The 20,179-nt window shown below is 37.0% G+C and overlaps 1 protein-coding gene across 5 annotated transcripts in view; it reads right to left on the reverse strand.

Annotated features, from left to right (window-relative positions):
- ADGRB1 (adhesion G protein-coupled receptor B1) overlaps positions 1 to 20,179 on the reverse strand; it is a 340,003-nt gene that overhangs the window by 17,614 nt on the left and 302,210 nt on the right. For 3 of the 5 annotated variants that reach the window (XM_072410568.1, XM_072410566.1, XM_072410567.1), the window contains exons 20-23: positions 17,918 to 17,984; positions 13,961 to 14,046; positions 9,928 to 10,026; positions 8,423 to 8,497 (exon numbers count right to left, since the gene is read on the reverse strand). In XM_072410568.1, coding sequence (XP_072266669.1) covers positions 8,423 to 8,497; positions 9,928 to 10,026; positions 13,961 to 14,046; positions 17,918 to 17,984 — 327 coding nt within the window. The remainder of the gene's footprint in view (positions 1 to 8,422; positions 8,498 to 9,927; positions 10,027 to 13,960; positions 14,047 to 17,917; positions 17,985 to 20,179) is intronic. The other 2 variants (XM_072410569.1, XM_072410570.1) reach the window with 2 other exon arrangements.

Consider the following 20,179-nt stretch of genomic DNA (forward strand, 5'->3'; position numbering starts at 1 on the left):
TTTGGAATTTTGGAAGGCAAGATAAAACACCCTCAAGGTTTATTTGCTATTTATGTTTCATTGTGGGGATTTCCCTTCACTTTCTGTCCCATAGGGGAGATTTCTTCTAACTTGCTGTCCTGTTGTGGATAATTACATTAACTTTCTGTCCAATCATAGGGATTTGTATTAACTTCCTGTCCCATTGTTGGGATTTTTCCTAACTTCCTGTCTCATTCGCCTCTCAGACATTGGTCACCATGATAAGTGTCCCCTTTGGAGTATTTTCCTGTTTTGGTGATATATACCAATTTTCGCATTACCCATCACTTTCCAAGTTCCAAGACCTATTCCTATTAGTCACTGGGTGAAATAGAAGGGTCAACCTCCCCAGTGAATCTCCTGAGATTCACAAAACTTAGCACAATGTACAGCAAGTTTGGTGACCTGACTCTTCTCTAATGCAGCTTATTAACACATGTAGATCCCCTCCTGCCCCCAGCCTATGAATGGCAGGAACAACCTGGGGTCATCTCTCTGCTCTCTCCTCCTCATCATTATCCTTGGTATAATAATTACATATAAGAAAATAATTGCATTAATCTTTTTGGAGTTAACAAACTAACTGCATATATTGATAGCCCAGCAGCTATTTGGAACATCTCCTTTTATTCTTTATATATGATCCTTGCACAAGGAATAAGCTCAGGAAGTGACCCTATTATCTGTATTGGTGTCACATACACACACATACATATCAACCCTGAACCATATCTATAAGTACATCTCCTGCGCTATCCAGAAATAGCTCAATAAAAGAAAATGATATCCCTGGGTTTGTTCATTGCCAGTGATTTTTGTGCTGCCGTTGCTCCCTTAGAGGGTAATAATGACCGGTTTAGACAGTTGGGGGCTTTTATTATGATGTAAGACCTCCCTGTCAGCTTGGAGAACAGAGATGGATTAGCCGGAATCTACGTATGCTGTCTCTACCTGTGAGCATGGGGCAGAGTCACCCATTAATTGGATGCTGGGGCAGCTCTGGGGGCATCAGGGTACAAAGCTGAGAGGTGGGTAGGTGTCATTGAGTCATTGAAGGTGTCAGTATGAGAATCTCTCTGTCCTACAGATGATATAATGTCTCATTTTACAATGTTCTATACATGATACAGATCATTTGTCCAACTCATTTCTTATTCTGATTGGTGCATTATGGTCTGACTCTGATTGCTATCCCTTCTGCAGCCAATACAATGACGTCAGAACATCGTTTTATAAGGTTGATGTTGCAGCATTTCTTTATAGAAGAGCAGAAGAAAAGGCTCTTTTGTATTACGCAGTGTTGCTGTCAGACTTACACAGTAAACTGGCTTACAGGAGGGGAGATGACTGGCTCTGTGATTCCAATGACTCTAAAGCTCATTGTACAGGAGAGGTGTGGGGAGAGGACAGGAGAGAGGCCCCCTTCTGCGTCCTCCTCCAACAATAGTCATTCTTATTTATAATTTAGGGATCCAGTAATCAACTAGATCACTGTCTCTCAAGCTCCTCCAGAGGTTTCTAGCCATTCCTTGAGCAGTTTGCACCTTTCAGGTCAGTATAAAGACCCAATGATCTTTTTGGCTATCTGTAAGGGTGACATTCTTCCCAATGGCCAGCAATGTAAGAGGAATTCTTCCCACTGACCACCACACTAATATACTGTGAGCTGTGGATATAGGAATTATAGAAGGGGGGCCCTGAGGACCTGAAACATTTTTTAAGGGTCCCCCCATGTTAAACATGTCACAAATTGAGTAAATAATTTTAGATCTGGTTGTTCTCCAATATTCAGCTTTACACACAATGGTTCAGGGATGATATCTTTTTAAAATGGATGTGGCCAATGTAACATGAATGTGATGTACAGAAGTACAATGTATCATTTTCACGCACTCAATACAATCCCTAGTTATGTACATGGGGTCCTTGCCTGGTTGGCACTTTGTTCTGAACAAACTCTAATATACTGATAGAAAAGTAGAAATAACGAGTTGTGGTTTAAATACTTAACATCCACTTGCCCTGGCTAACCAAAATCCCCATCTAAAGGGAGGTGACACAAACAGCCTTTGCTATTGGCAAATTAATTTTAAAGTAAACTAATTTTCACTATGCAGGGAACAGTGAAGAGAACCAGTCACACAAGAAGGCTTTCCAACTAAAGATATTGCATATACTCATGTATAAACCATGTATAAACCATGATTTTTTTAATCTAAAAATTCCATTTTAAAAATGTGGTTTATACTAGGGTCACATGAGTAGATGTCACTGTATCCACAGGTAAAGTTGTCAGAGTCATTAGAGTTTGTTACACACCTTACATGAGACACAGCACTATCTACTGGTGACCAACAATAATGCAGAAAAGATAATTTAGGAGTAATTGACCCATCATAAATAAATCAAAACTACAAAAAATTTTAATCTGTAAAAAGGTGGAAAAAAGATAAACAACCTGAGTCTGTATTATGTGATTTTATTATTATTTCTGTATATGTTTTTTAAGTAACACATGGCATTTCTGTTGATTACTTTTTTTATTGTTAGTAGCAATAGCTGCATATTGTACCCGAGGTTTATACGTCAGAAGGTGGGAACCTTGGTTTATATTTGGATTGGTTTATATATGAGTATACTGTATATGATACTAAAATCTTAAAGCAAAATTAAAAAAAAAAAACTTGTTGCTTAGTCATAGCCCCAGCCCAAACCTAACCAAATTGTAGGGAAAACCCAACATTGCATTGTGGTACATAGCAAAAACATGCCCAACAGCAAATTTTTAGAATTAGCATACTTCAGGCCTTTTGAAACATTTTGGCAGGCCTCGGGCAATATTTGAACATTATTGTCTTGTATTGGCCATACGGGCCATTATGGCCATTATGGGAAGTTGGTAAGTTGAACCCAGCACTAGCACCCCTAAAAGATATTGATTCCTATTGGCTTTTAGAACCCACATAACATTAGAGAAGCCATTGTGTTCAGGAAGGGCGCTCTACAAGTAGGCAAATGGAACAATTGTGGAGAGATTCGACCTTATTCGTCTTCCAAGACCATGGCTGCACCAAGAGAACTGGCCTGCTTCTCTTATTGAAATAAACACATTTTCTTTAAATGAAATAAAAGACAAAACCAAAGTCTTTGGACCGTATATCCTATGATTTATCGAGATGGGCTTTAATGGACATTTTTATGCTGTAAGTGTGAAAAATGCTGGAGAGAGCTGTGAAACCTTTACTGGCCTCTCTACGATTTACGAGAGAATTACGCTATAAATGTATATGTCATTTAGAGAATGAGATTGATGGCAGCTTGTAAATCGGGTTTGTCTGATTTAAAAGGACATTAAAATATATTATTGGTCTTATGGCCAAACCCCACGTCAGATCTTTGGCTTTCAACTCTAAGGTGTCTTTCAACTTAAAGGTTCTGATTTATTAAAGCTCTCCAAGGCTGGAGAGGATACACTTTCATTAGCGAACCTGGGTGATCCAGCAAACCTGGAATGTATTTTTAAAAAGTAATTTGAAAATTGTTAGCAAATGTTTTTAATCCTGGAGCAGATCCATTACAGGTTTGCGGGATCACCCAGCTTCACAGATGAAAGTGCATCTTCTCCAGCTTCTCCAGGGAGCTTTAAAACATCAAGGCCAAAAGGTCAATCCAGACATGGTTAATATATTTCTCAACTATTCTTGACTTAAAAGGCTCAATCCACCCATAATCAGTAATTTACCGAAGTGTCTTCAGTATTAAATGATTCATTTTCCCTATAAGTGATATCTTTATTGGGTGCTTTTGACATTAAAAAAAATAGCACTCGTTAGTTGACTGATCCTTTAATGTCTGCCATGAGAGGGTCTAAGTGATAGTTCTCTCGTATATCATTTGAGTAATTGTAGCCTAGTGCTCTAAGCCATTTGGTCTTAAATAAAGGAACCATTGGTAACTTCCCATTATACGTAACCCCCAAAGTATTGGTCTGCCCCAGGTATTGGCTCCCCTGTTTAATCACTCATATGGATCTTAGCTGGTTTGCTGACCTGGAAACTCAAATATAGAGCCACCAATGGTATATTAAACTGAAACTCTCCAACATGAAATACAAATTAAATACATATTTCATGTATTAGAGGAGGGCCCTTTTATATGATATAGAACAAAAATCCATTTTAGATCATTGTGCTCCTCCAACTTTGTGGTCACAGTTTGGGAAAGTTCCTTTCCGGTCCACCATGACTGGACCCCTGTGTACAAAACCAGCTCCAAAGGAACACATTGGGTCCAGTTTGGTTTAGAGAAACCAAGTGTCCTCAGTTCACAAGGGTGCATAAATGCCTAATGGGGTGTACACAAAACCCTGACATCAATATTTATGAACACACTTGGCACGAATTGCAAAACTGAGCCTGAGCCGTGTCCTCTGGTCCAACATCACTATCTGACCACAAATTCCCACAGTCAAGGGTTGAAATTAAAACAGCTCCAAGTTTTTTTTTTTTTTAAATGGACCGCCCATGAGGGGCACTCTAACCATTGTATAAACCAGTACACTAAGATTATATACAGCAAAACAGAATTGGTATTACAAGTTCTCAGTCTCTTTTCAAACATGTAAAGTTTATAGCTCAGCTAAATTCTATATTCACACACTCAATCTGTCGTACAACAACAACGTTAATTTTAAATTTATATAAACGAACCTTACATTTGCTAGTGCCTGTCTATATATTCATTGTATGTTCTATATAGTGTAGTCACATTTGGTAATATTATTACAAAATCTCTTTGAATCTCTAATATTTTGTGAGAGCTCCGTCCAAAACATACACATCAATAGATCCAGGGGAGGAAAAGGTTTGGATGGACTTCTGATAACAATTCCGCAAAAGGTCTGCTTACACACCAAAGCCTTTCAACCTTTAGAGAATACATAAATCACCAGTGGAATAATTGGCAGTGGACTTTAGGATGAAGTTGGACTATTGCACAGAATCTGAATACTTGTGTTTTTTGGGACCATAACAGTGTAGACAATACAAATATAGAGGCTTTGTCTGTGTCCATTGCGATCCTCAACAACATCAATAGTGGGGAGGAGGGTGCTACTTTGTATAAGGCCAATATTATACCTAATGCATATTTGCTTCTGATTCTAGAAAAAAAAGGGGAGCATTGGAAACACCAGTAATGGATCGATGAGGTTGAGAGCCAAAAATGGGCGCTAGGCAAGAGTGCCATAATGTGAAATATGCTTTGTATAAGTGTACATTATAACAAAACCTAATGGGGATATTAGGTGATTGTGGACTTCTTTAGGATTGGAAATGGATAATAAATTCATTAAGACCATTGAAAATGTTCAACTCTCTACCATGATTCTATTCCCATCTAAGTGTCCATTTCAATGTAATGATAATTTAAAGGGTATGCAAAGCTAGGTAGCTAGTTTTCTCTCCTCCTTTAGATTTTGGGTTCACCACCTGGTCCAGTAATGCAAAAATGTAATTTCTACAAAGTCAGAGGGATTGGCTAGACAGTTGCCATTGGAACAAGTGTTTCCATTGGAAGATTTAGCCTCTTAATGTTTTGGGATTTCATTGGGCCAATAGTCAGAGGACAAATAGGGTAAATCTCAGCAGGGAGGATAAAAAAAAGCAATAAACCCCTAAAAAGTTCTATATTTTCCCCCTTATATCCTAATTACACCATATGTTACAATATTGTTTTGCCTTCCTCTGGATCAATCATGAGTATAGGTTTCTGCACGTTTCTATATAATTCTTTGAATTTTCTGAGCAATTGAGTTCGGTAAATGTTCCGTAAGCCCAGTTTGAAGTATTCTCGGATTCACCCATCACTACACATGAAATATAACCTACAACAGCCCAAGATTTCCTGTCCAGGGGTATCCGCCGAGGTGCGCAGACCTCCCAGGGGTCAGTTGTTCTGGCATATATCAGGAGTAGATCAGCTAGTATCTTCAGATATCTTTAGACATTTTACATTAGTAAAGGCCATTATTGCTGCCTCAGGGAAGGAGATGGCAAAGTTATTTATTATACTTTTTGACATCTCATCTCAGGGAATCTTAACAATGGCAATTGTGTGGGAAACATTTGAAAAGATAGTGTCAATTGTGAGTTGGAGAGAGAGAGGCAGGTAATGGTGATTGCAACCGTATAAATGCTAAAGCGCAGCTAAAAAACATTCTCTTGTCATACCCTGCAATTTCTCACCCATTTCCACTATTATGTCCATTGAGGAGCCGGAATTGTGTACTGAACATGATTGAAGGCTTTCAAAGTGGTTGTCAAGACAAGGGGGGAGGGAGAAAAAAAAAGTAACCAAAGACCATTGTGGTCTTTCAGTGCTATAATAAAGCTGAACTCCAAGACCCCCAACCTTCCTTTTCTCCCCTTCTGACATAAAAAAAAATACCCTTTTTATTCACCTGATGATTATAACAAATGAACAACTGGTTCAGCTAAAATCAAAGTGGCTGCTGCATTGTCTCGAAAAGTAATGATAGTGATAAGATACAAAACTAAGTATCCAAAAAGTAGAAAAAAAATATTTTTAGATTTCTCCTCTACAGATTTTTACATTCTGCTCCTTTGATCCACCCCAGCCTTTTGTGTTACATATATATATAAAACAGATGTTTACACTAAAACAAAAAAACATAAACTGCTGACGTTGCTAAAAAATAACTAGACGGACATAAATATATACAAGCAAAAAAATTTGACACTAACTGTACTTTTTTTTTTAGATAAATGATTTTGTTTTCCTGAAATTTAATATAGGTTTTGTGAATTCATTGTCACATTGAGACAAAAAGAAAAAAATGCCAAAAATTGCACAGAGAAGCCAGACATAAAGGAACTAAATAAATAAATAATAAAAACATTTGAACATTTAGGAGGATTGAAAAAAAATCAATCAGTAAAATTTGTGGCACAAAGGTTTCTTTCCATTGACTGCACTGAGTATTTCTAGGAATTAAAAAAAAATCAAATTTATATCATTGGTAAATGTGGCCATTAATTTCAAATAATAATAAAAAAATAAATGTAATTGCGTCCTTGTATTTTGCCTTAAAAGCAAAATAACCATCTCAAAAACATATTTTTGGAGCAATAAAGTACAAGCTATAAAGTAATGAATAATAAACCAGCAATAAATAGAACAACTCTAATAAATTTCTTTTATACTTTAACATTTAGAAATGGCTGTTTTCAGTTTAGACCCAGTCATCCCATGCCATGAGTTTTTAAGCATGCCGACCATGCATTTTTTATCTTATTTTTATTTTAAGTTAAATGTGAATTTGTTCGAATTTAAAAAGCCTGTAAAAGCCTAAATCCTAAAAATGCCAGCTCACGTTGGCTCAAAAAATTGGCATTCTCTGATAACTTTTCACAAAAAGAAAATAATAAAAAATAATAAATGTAATAAATAAAAAAATGTAATTTTGGTAAAATAAATAGACAAGAAACGCCTTCATATTTGGCAGAATTATTATCAGCTTCATGAAATTCTTGATGCTGATATTTAATGATCAATAGTGCACAATGATGTTGCTTTATGTTTAATCTAAGATATCAGATATTTTTTTAAATTATATTCAACCAAATGTAATGGTTAAAAAATAAATATATGAAATGAATATTTTTCATATTAAAAGAATATGTTCAACTTCCACCCCTGTGGATTGCTAAAAATATTTATTTCCTTAAGTTTAGGTTCTATTAAATAGGGGAAACAATTGTTAGAAGTCATCTCTTTACAAAAAAATAACATCTAATTTTTTGTAAAGCTAAGACTAATTTAGACATAATAATTTGTTTCAAATTTTGATTTAAAAAATATTAATTTTAGCTACAATTGAAACCTCAAAGTGGCTCTGGTTCATAAAAGCCTCCAAGACCGGAGAAGATTGTGGTAGAACTTGGGGGATCCAACAAATTTGGAATGGATTTCTTTTTCAAATCATTTGCTATTAGTTGGCAAATGTTTTCAATCCATTCCGGGTTTGTTGGGTCAAACAGATTCTCCCGTGATGGTTTATGTACTCCAGTCTTGGATGTTTAATAAATCAGGATCATTGACTCAAAGTCTACCAACGTTGTTTATGGAATTGGAAAAGGAAAGGCTAATGATAATGTATACAGCTAAGTATCTTTATAAACTACCGAATCCACATTAGAGAGTAAGTGGTTTTGTGTGTGTGTGTGGATATATGTATATATATTTATTTATGTTGATATCATGTATCCTACAATAAATTTACAATGTACTCTCCACTCCATAAATCAATAGAGCTGCCCTTACACATAGATGCACATTTGCTCATTCACGTCACAAGCCCTTGCACTCAGAGAACGCATACCTTCTGCATCGATTAGGCTTAGTATGCACTTCAGCTACAGGGTTCTGTTTGTTTGTACTATCCAACTGAAGAGCGCTGTAAAAAACAACACCACTTCATAAAAAGCATAATCATAAGTGCTGATAATATAAGACGCTGACAGAATACTACCCCAACAAAGACATCCACAGGGCAGAAAGCAACTCAACTATTTTGTGCTAAATAAAGACTACTAAAAAAAAAAAAAAATCACTGAGACACAAAATGTAGTATACATTTTCTGACGTTTGTAAAATAATATAAAATACAATAAAATTAAATAAAAATGTAACCTATAACTTTTATTCCTTAATCTATTTACCATTGTATTAAGAATCAAACAATTCACTTTTAGGCTACGTTAACATAACTATCCAATCCAATTTCCATTTCTCGTTTTGTTTTTTGGATGAAAATTTGGGTCCAAATAGAACAGAAACGAAATATAAACCAGCTTAGAGAAACTACCCCAATTTTCCAGGTTAAAGGTTAAAACCTAAAAATGTTTTGATATATTTCCTTAATATTGAAATAATACAGGGAGTATAGGAAATAATTTAAAATTATTCTGAGAAATCCTTTTAAACATTAAAATACGATTTGCTTAAAAAAACTATCTCATGTGTTTTATTGTAGTGATATCAATGTTAAGTTTAAAAAAAATTCTCAAAATTTGGGAATTTTAAAACTAATATAAATTATTTTTCATGATAAATTATACTAAGATTCTAAAGACACTTTGAGCTAAATATAGATATATTAAATTACCTAAAGCTTTTTTAAATGAACTTTAAGATGGTATGCATTTAACTATGCTGGAAAGAACTGACAATAACTTTAACTGTCCTACGAGGAGATATTGTTTGGTGGTGTTTTGTGTACATCCCTTGACATTCACACACATGGGAAGGCAATATATGCACATTCACTGCCAACACTGTACACCATGAAGATGATTTAATGGAGAAGAAGATGGAAAAAATTTTTGTAGGGAAAAGAAAAGCCCCTATGAAACTAAAAAACATCTAATGAGCCTTGAAGACAGCATGAAGGCCCTATGACATTTTCAACCTAGGAAGTCCCAAGAGCTGCCATTGACCATGAGGGTAAGATTCAAGGAATTTTGTGCCAGTTACTTTAGAACGAAACATCTGTAGGTGATAAGGTGATAGATACACACATTTCTTAATTTCACAAACAGAAGCCGAATTTTGAAAATTTATGTATGAAATGCAAAGGCCAAAATACAATGGAAGATCTTTTGGAACATTATCTGAACCCAAAGATAGATGTTAATGGACAGAAGCATTTGACATTGTATAGCTGCTAAGCGAAAAAAAATAAAAATACATACGAACATTAGAATAACGAAAAACAAAATTAGGGTAATGAGTTGGAAAACGAAAGAAAATTCAAACAAATGAACATACTAATAAAAGAAATGAAAAAAAAGCAAATAAGTCAGAAATTAGAAAAAAAAAACTAACATGGCATTACTGGTGGCTGTGGCCGACACTTCTGCCGAGGACAGAACTCCGCACTTGGAACATTTGAGGGTCATGCCGTAAAGAGGCATTGTCATCTGACTGCAATTAAAATATTGAAAATACTGAAACAAAATCAAAATATAGTTCATTTTTTAACAAACGGAAAGATAAGAATCCCCCAGAAATCAGTCTTAAAGAAGAACTAAACCAAAGGAACTTCTTGTTTGGAAAATATTTTTGCTCACTGGTAGTTGCCATGATCCACATCCTAAAATACCAGACACTATGTTTCTTTTTAGTTCCTTGGCTCAATGGACCAAAATTATTAAACCTCTCCAAAACTGGAGAAGATAACTTATTATTTATGAACCTTAGTGAAGCAAACCAGGAATGGATATGGTCCAGGAGCCAAATCATTTACCAACTGAAAAAAAAATAATATTACAACTTTCTCAATCACCCAGGTTCTCCCATGATAGTCTATCTTCTCAATTCATTGAGAGCTTGGAGACCCACTGTGCTTCAGTCTACTTTGGCAAGGCATGATGATGGCAACCTCCAGCAAGCAAAAGTTAATTTTGAAAAATGGCTTTCTGTGTCTAGTTTGCTAACCACTCTAAAAATCAACATAGGAAATACCCCAAACTCTTTCCACAAAAAAAGTTACTTTTGGGTTTCAAAATTATGTCCTTATACTTTCAAGGAACACTTTAGTGAATCATTTCAGAAAAGATGGAAGGGTATCTCATCTGCACACCATGTCAATGCAACACATCCCCTAATAGCACAGCTTTGATTAATATGGGCTCCTAATATGTTTAGTTCCACTTTAAGCCCAAGATCTTTCAAGATTTTCAGAAAATTAAAATAAAGGTTTTGCTCACTGTTCCCAAGTCTATAAGAAATTAATATGGAAGAGACCGTTATAGGTATTTCACCTTATTCCCATCAATGTTTTTTTTTGATGGAGAAGACAATTAATGGACCAACGGTCAACAGATGCAGCCAATAGGTACCTGATAAACCAATCTATGGTCCAAAAATGTCAATAGCTTTGAAAGCTCTCAGCATTACTCCAAATTCTAAAAAGTCTTCTCATCTATTGATGACCATTCAAGGTCAAGGTCTCGTTCAGTTATATACATAACACAATGCCGTTTTACCCAGTTGGTGGACAGTGACAGACTGTTCGGTGTATTTGTTCCTTTCAGACTTCAATGGTCTTGTAAACAGATGAATGGCAAACAATGTTTAATATTCAGTCTCTTCTATATTAAAATATATCATAAACAAAGTGATTCTTACGTCTTTCCAGTGCCTCGAAAACACAAAAACAAAACTGGTGCCCCATGCTCCGTTTACCCCTTCACCCCTGAGTAATTAGCCTGTTCTAACAGAACGCGTCAAAGAGAGCCAAGTAATGACTGCACTTCTTGGAATTTCAAACAAACAATGCTCCTTTTCAAACCCTTAGTGGAGCTTAACTTTTAATTAAAAACGCTTTCTTAATAAACAAAATGGAGAAGTTCAGCGATGTGAACTGCAGCTGAATACAAAGCGTGCATGGGTTGGAAGAGATTTCCGCCCTCTCCGAGCACACAGAAGTTTAGGACCACAAAAGCACTTTTATGCTGGATAAGAAACTTAGGAGCGTCTGTATACTGAGAACATCATCAACGAACCTATACGTGGGCATTCTCATAGAGTCTGAAGAAGGCTCTCAGGAGTGAAGAGGTTAAACAAGGACACTTTTTCTACAGGCTGGCAAACACACTAAGATTTTGGTAAAGGGAAAATACATGGTGTCTTCCTAAGAAGGAAATATTTGTTTTCTGTGGTGCATCCTACCAGAAACTCCAGACACCAGAACACCAGAAGTCACAAGCCCATGGGGTAACTGCTGTTTTGTGTGATTTAACAATAATGACCAAGGATTGTCCAATCGGTGATCAGTATAGGCAACAAAACAGGACAAAAAACTAGCAAAATCTAAAATTTATTTAGTTGGCTTTCTTCCATCTTATAATTAAAAAATGTGCAAAATGAGATCTATAACTGAGCAAACCGGCTTGTATTCAAGCTGACCAGGTCTAAATCATATATATTGGTAATATATGTAACAAAAAGAATCAAGGATTAAAATATGTGACTACAGTCAGTAGGAGAATTAATCAACGTGTTTTGTAAGCATTTACCCAGAATTCTTATTTCTGTCTGGATAGACTTATTCACAGATAAAAATGACCAGCCAATGGTTCAATATGGTAGAACAGTCAACAAACAGGGTAAGACACAATGTCCTGGTTATTGGATCCTGGTCCCTTTTCACATGGTATAATAATGACTTCTTTCTATTCTACATTTCATCAAACATAAATATGTATTTCAAAAGTCACATTTAACTGCATTTGTATAGGAATTATTACATTTTTTGAGCATATTTGGTTGGAAAACAGTTTGGATTTGCATTTTTTTTTCTTGATTTATTGATGAATGATCAGCGATCAGTGATTGCAGAAGTTTAACAATTCATTTCAATAATTGCTTTAAAGGGTAACACAGCTCCAAAGGGTGCATTTTTTAAGTTTGACAAGTTCTTTTATTTGATAAACTTCTACTTTACCATCTTCACGGTTCTAAGAAAGTCTTGTCGCATATCGTTTTGTTTTGAGACTTTGAAAGACGCAATGTTTTCAAAGAATCCATATAAACAACCCAAGAAACACTGTTTTTTTTTCAAATATAAAAAGCTCAGAGAAGGAATTCAACGATCCTAATGGGAAAATCAATTGTGTAATTTGTTAATAAGCCGTGACGTAGATAGAGCTACGCGGCTGATGGATAAATAGGAACGCAAGCTTCCTACGTCAACCTGGCTTTTCCGATATATATAACCCTGAGAGCAATGGCTTGATGTTTCCGGGCTTATTAGTCAAAAATACATGTTTACTAGCTGAAAATGGCCATGAACTCGGCACGTTGAAGTCACCTATTCAAATGAAAAGCTTCTATAAGTGCCTACAGCTGTTTGTTCTTCTCTAAGTTGGAGTAACATATAATTCCATCAACAGGTTCCAAGAAATTGGAAAGTTTGAAATGAAGGATTGGGTTGCTCATTAGACATCATCCTTCAGTGTGATACAACTCAACAAGTTGACTAAATTTGACCTACTCTATGGTCAGTGAAAGACTATGGTATTTTCATGTCTTGGAGTTTTAAAATGTACAATGTACATTAACAACATAAATGTACAAATGACAACATGGAATCTTGAAAATTAGAATATGTTTAATTAATTCCAAACTGTGTTCCAACACTTTTCAAAGGGATTATCGTGGAAGGTGGGAAAACAGCAGAGGGTTCAATCAAAATTATGTGTCAGTGATACTGAATGTGATTAAAAACCAGATACACATGAAAAAAGATATTTGATAAATTCAGGGAAAAAATGATTTGCAATGGTCTTCTGTTTAAAAAGGGGTCATTTGGACTCCACTTTCAATGTCTACTAGTCCATGCTGCCATGGGGGCATCTGGTTGGAGTAGGTTACCTCTCAGGAATCTACAATCTACAATTCCCTGTCATATGTTACATTCACTTGCTCTACCGAATTATCACTGTCAACATCTATAGCCACACTGCCATATGACATATCCTTTACACTGGGGTCTGGGCGGATACAAAGGGACCCTGACGTGTCAATAGGCATGGAAAAGAAAGTCTCTCCTCCATCATGACCCCCTTCTCTCCAAAGGAATGTTTGGAACACAGAGTCAAGTCCCAAAAATATTCTATTATTGAAGAAATAAAATTACTCTTTGTTCACCTACCTTCATATCGGCCCTACCAGCCTTACCATGAGACCTCCTGTATATGTTAGTCTACGTTCAATCAGTTCTTCTTTTTGCATATGCTAATTTGTGCTTTTTTAGGTTAACTCACATTGTGAATGAACTTTGGTCCTTGCTATACGAGTGTCTAGCTGGTTATTGATCACATCAAGTTCTCTGAGATGACACAAACTGACTTACCCGGCCCGCTCCTTGAGCTTCTTGTCAGTGATTCCGTCTTTGGATACCAGTTTATTGAACACTAAAATGCCGATGACCATGTTGACCTGTATGGACAGAGATATTACTCATAAAATAATAGAATTACAAAATAAAATCCTAATAATACAAGAAGCCAATAAATACATCCAGTACAATGTAGCCACTCTCTTCTGTAGATGACTTCTTAAGTCACCAAAATGTCTACTGTAATACTACTTTTGTAATCATCCCTCATCTAAGATCAGTTGTGATGTGACTATGGTTCCTTCTGTATTTCTTTGGATATCACAGTTCTCCATAAGAAATTACTTAAAAAACAGGTTTGCTTTCTAAGAAGTGTTTTAGTTACTATTATTATTATTATTGAACCATTATTTATTAAGGTCTGTGAAAATGTGGAATCAGCTCCCTCAGGAAGTAGTTTGAGCAAGTTCTCTAGATTGCTTTAAGAAAAAACTGAATGGTTTCTTGAAGCACAGAATATAACTGGTATTTTTACTTTAAAGCCTTAATCCCCAAAGACTGCTGATCAAGGGAACATCTGATTGCCTCTCAGGATCAGGAAGGAATTTTTTTTCCCTGTTGAAGCAAATTGTACCAGGGGATTTTTTTGCCTTCCTCTGCATCAACTATGTCTATAGGGTTTATATCTGGGATATGTTTATTTCCCTAGTGGTTGAACTTCATGGAATTATGTCTTTTTTCAACCTAACTGAGTAACTATGTAACTATTTCTCCTCCAGATTGCTCCTGAATTACCACTATCCCTCCAAGAATATTTTTGATGCAACCACTGTTTGTCTTATATAATTCCTGATATTACCACCTTTTACCATATGGTACTCTAATACTAGTTATGTCTTCTATGTTACTCTAGAAATCATACTGTTACTTTTTTTCTCCCAAAATCAATATTATCATTTCTCCTAATAACACTACTAGTCTTTTTAAATTGTACTCCCAATGTCATCCATATATCTTATTTCTTAGTATTGATATTACAAGTACTGTATTCGTCCTCCTATACTCATGATGCTACAAATATTTCCCCAATGTTACTTATGATCTTAGTACTATTTCCTCCTCCCTCATTCCAACTAACACAGATATTCAATTTACTTGATATTATTATATAATGTCTCCACTATGCTTTCTATGTTGTTCTAAAAGTACCAATTATTCTTCTATGATAATCCTGATCTGACCACTGTTCCTACTCCATTAGTCCTTAAATCACTAATATTTTGTATTTTTTTATTATTTAATGGTATCCTTCATGTATCCTACCTTACATCTGATGTTACCTCTAATCTCACCACTATCTCACCAATATATCTTCTTACCATCTCTTCCAATATTCCTCCTGGTGCCATTACCATCCAATCCAATATTCCTCCTGCCCCCATTACCACCTCTTCCAATATTCCTCCTGCCGCCATTACCACCTCTTCCAATATTCCTCCTGCCGCCATTACCATCTCTTCCAATATTCCTCCTGGTGCCATTACCACCTCTTCCAATATTTCTCCTGCTGTCATTACCATCCTTTCCAATATTCCTCCTGCCGCCATTACCATCTCTTCCAATATTCCTCCTAGTGCCATTACCATCCAATCCAATATTCCTCCTGCTGCCATTACCACCTCTTCCAATATTTCTCCTGCTGCTATTATCATCACTTTTGAATATTCCTCCTGCTGCCATTACCACCTCTTCCAATATTCCTCCTGCTGCTATTATCATCACTTTTAAATATTCATCCTGCTGCCATTTCCATCTCTTCCAATATTCATCCTGCTACCATTACTATCCCTTCCAATAATTCTCCTGCTGCCATTGCCACCTCTTCTATGTCTTATCTGATGTAACAAGGACCCCTTTTATCCCCCCTGTATTACTCATGATGCCTTGACTATCCTCTCAATAATACTCCTCAGGTGAATTGTTGACGTGTTCAATGTATTTAAGCAGGCAAACAATAGAACTTTACTAGAATAATGCTGACATAGTGTACTCAATCTCATAATCCAAATTCAGCAAAATTAATCATTGCATGCCAAAAGTAAGTACACCACTAAATATTGATGTGTGCATGTCAAAAAAAATCTCTGCTAAGTCTCTCAGATAAAAGTTTGTGGGTGTTTATTTATAAAACAATGAACAAGGAATCTGACATTTCCCTCAAACATTCCCTGTTGGGTAATGTTTCAGGTCCATGTGTTTCAATGGCAGTATTTGATACATTGCAAGGGAATGTTTGAGGAAATGAGTCCTCAATATACAATTAGAGGAAAAAAATTAAAGATATAATGGCAATATTTGCACTCAATTATATCCAAAAAAAGGTGTTGGTTTCAAATAAATAGTAATTTGCCTAAGATATGACCTGCTCAGCAAAACTTTAGATAAAGAGATGACTGTTTAAAACAAAAAAAGTCTCCACAAACCCAAAAAATATTTTGCAAGTAACCTTTGCAAGGTGCATGGATCTGCAATCAGAAAGACATTGCCCAAATTTAGTTTGCATTGGAGAAAAAAAAGAAGAAGAGCAAGATTACGGTTTGCCATTGAACATAGGAGAAGAGACCTGGCCTTATGGAACATATTGTCCATGTACGGTGGACTGATGAAGGTACACAGATGGCATATTTGGCTCAAATCAAAGTCAGCTTTTTTTGGACAAACCAACAGTGAAGCTTGGTGGTGGAAATGTTATGGTTTGGGATTGCTTTGGTGCTTTAGGGTCTGGGCAGCTGGGATTCATTGAGTCAGCTATGAATTCTGTGTCATCTTAAACTTTGAACTTTTGGAGAATTGGCCCATTACTCAAACTGAAATGGAAATGGACCTTTTATTGCAATTAATATTTGATACACACTAACAAATCCACCAAAATTAAAAAAAAAAAGTGATGGACTGTCCTTGTCAAATTTTATATGTACTGTAAAATGTAATGTATATGTAAAATGGGCACTTCATGCAATGAACCCATAGGAGAGGATGCACTTTTATCAGTGAAGCTGAGTGATCCATAAACCCTGGAAAAGATTTCTTCAGTCAAGTATTTTGCTATTTGCTAGCAAATGTTTTGAATCTTGGACCAGATACATTCCAGGTTTGGTGGATCACCCAGGTTCACAGATGAAAGTGTATTTCCCCCGTCTTGAAGAGCTTTAATAAATCAAACTTATAGACTTGTTCCAGCTAAAGGAATTTTGCATACGGTGGGGTCAAAAAATGAGTGGTGTTTTTTCACAGTACACCATTGCACCAATTCAATAATATTTTGGTTGAAAAATCTATTGAAAATGCAAAATCTTTGTATTTATTTCATTATTCCCCTTTACCTGTATGTACTGTATGATGTAATGTATAGCGGTTAACATGTTCCAAGGGGTGTACTTACTTTTTCACATTACTCTACGTTACTCAAGTCATTATGGAATTTCCACCAATCACAGTGGCTAATTGGGCAATATGCACATAGATGTACACTATGATTGGTTACAGATGCCCTGGACAATGGTCACATTGCCCGTAAGCACCAATCAGATGCCAGCTGTGCTTTTTTTAATGCTGGTTGGAGAAGGAAAGCTAAACCTGTGCGGATGCAGTGGCCCCCTTATTATATAATCAGCACAAGGTACAGTGTCTGAATTTCTGCAGGTTTTGGATCTGCATGGCAAACATTTATTCAAGAAATAGGGATTACAATGCAGCTAGCGGAATTTATAATCCCCCAATCATTATTGGCGGTGATTTAGAATGAAGGATTAGCGTACTGTGAGATCATTAATCCCCTAGCTGTTTATGAGGTTGAACTTCGCCGGAGAGCCGGCACCATGACAATTCTCAATGAATCAGTACTGAAAAGACAAAATGTTCAGGAATAAAAACCAAAAAAAACAAAAGTGTAATTATCATCAAACAAAATACCAAAACAACAGCGGCAGCCGGTCCAACAAAGGCGTAGAGAAGTCCTCCTTCCAGCGATAGCCAGCAGCTGCAAGAAACAAGCAATCAGTTCAGCGGAATTCATCCATGGCAGAGTTTCTCCACCTGATATTATGTACCTAATAATACGTCAAATTCCCAGCAAATAACAGGAAGCTTTTATCATAAGAGCATGGCAGTGTGAACATAAATCATTAGATGATTCTGGCGGCAGTGTTAGGTCAATGGGTAAATCTAGGTCTGCCACTAGAGGGGGACGAGGAGCACTTTTGTACTGAGCTCTAATGAAATGACTTTTGCAATGCTGGGGCGCTTAAACATGTGGGGGGGGAGTTACCCAGAAATGAGGGTCAACCACTGTTTTGTCCCCCAAAATGGAAATCCCCCCCAAAAAATGACCTCCACTACCCCCCAAAAAAAGACTTTACTTTTCAGGTAAGTAGCTGATCACACCGGAAGCTGTAATGGTTTGGGGTCAATTTTATTCATTTATTTTGCTGTTGATTTTCTCTCATTATGATTCTACTGTTTTTATAAAAACATTTACATGAAACAATAGATAGCTGAACTCCAGCAAAAACAAATATTTATATACAAGATTTGAGTGTAACCTTACTGAAATCTTGGAGGGCTTTGCCTTCAGATCTCTGCAGCCAGCCAGGGTAATACAGACCGGTCACTGTTGCTCTCCCTCCTGAGCAGGGTGACTAGTCTTGTCTCCGCCCCCTCCTGTAGTTTCCTAGGAGTGGCTCCTCCCACAGGGCTTTGTGGCCCCTCCCACAGCTCTGCACAGGCTTTTTATAGTACAATGATGATGTCACAGCTATATTTACAAGGTCAAATCTGGGTTTGTAAAGGTATTTGATGCACAAAAAGTATATTATATTATTTGTGGCTGTAGATTTATGAAAATGTTTGTGATCACAGTTCAGGTTCAAATCATTCATATTGTGTTTATACATCACAATCATGACCCAAAATATTCCATATAGGCCTATGGCTTTTGCCCCCCACATTGGGTTTCTGTGGTGCCCATCAGGCTCCCCTGGTAAGAATGGGTATTCAGGCTCAGGGTGCAGTATACCAAAGCCCTGGCATGAGATTTCACTGTTGGTAATAGGTAGTTATTTTGCGATTGCTAGTTTTTGCATTTTAGGAGATGTCGGGGAAGTGGCCCTTTTTTTTGCCCTCGTGCCCCGAATATCCTGCGGTCCGGCAGGTACGTCGCTGCTCGCAGGTGAGAATTTTATTAGGGCGATTTCGGGGGCTGGCGGCAAACACTGCGAGAGAGAACGCATTACCTGAGACAGCCTGACAGGGAAATCAGCGCTCTGCCAATCCCTGGCACCGAGATGAAGGGGGCCAAGTGGATGAAATCTGCTGCCTGAATGCCAATCAGATCCCCCATGGCTAACCACGCCAATGTTTCTGCTTCGGGGACCAAAACCAATATTGAGATGACAGATGTCTGGGCTACAAACGCTATCATGTCACCAGATTGTCACCTACCCCCCCATAAACCTTGACAAGTATGGAGGGGGGTGACAAGGACAACCTGTTCTGTCCTCAAGGACACCAAGATAGTAAAATAAAATCCCAACATCAAAACTGGGAAAGCTGCAACTTTGATTGTCAAGCTCCTGCCAAGGCTGTGATGATGTCATCAGTCTGCTGCAGACAGGAGAAAGCATTTTCTCAGTCTTTTCTTTCCCAGTGAACAAATTGCAACATTGTTGCAAGTCAAAAGATGAGAGGCTGCAGCAGGGGCTGATATGTGCTGGAGATTTGTGAAGTAGATGGTTGAAAAAAGATGGAGCCATTCTTCTTCGGGGAAAGTCAATGGGACCTGGACAATTCCCAGCCAACAAGGGCACCCACATGGTCCCCATGTCAGTTCTGCACTGTTTGCTACGTCCACTTCTATTCATACTACATACCTGTACCAAAATCATACAAATAAATCCTGGCTGTGCAGGGATTGTATGAATTAGATTGTACTGCATGCAGCTCACCTATAGGTGGTGGTGCAGAGATAGCACAGTATATATTGCACTGCATGTAGACTGCATATAGGTGGCAGTGCAGAGATAGTATAAATACAGTGCACCATGTCTAGCCCGCATATAGGTGGCAGTGCAGAGATAGTATAATGGCAGTGCACCATGTCTAGCCCGCATATACCGTATTTTTCGCCGTATAAGACGCTCCGGAATATAGGACGCACCCAATTTTAAAGGAGGAAAA

Source organism: Pyxicephalus adspersus, chromosome 5 (genome assembly GCF_032062135.1).
Source record: "Pyxicephalus adspersus chromosome 5, UCB_Pads_2.0, whole genome shotgun sequence".
In the NCBI taxonomy this organism is placed as follows: domain Eukaryota; kingdom Metazoa; phylum Chordata; class Amphibia; order Anura; family Pyxicephalidae; genus Pyxicephalus; species Pyxicephalus adspersus.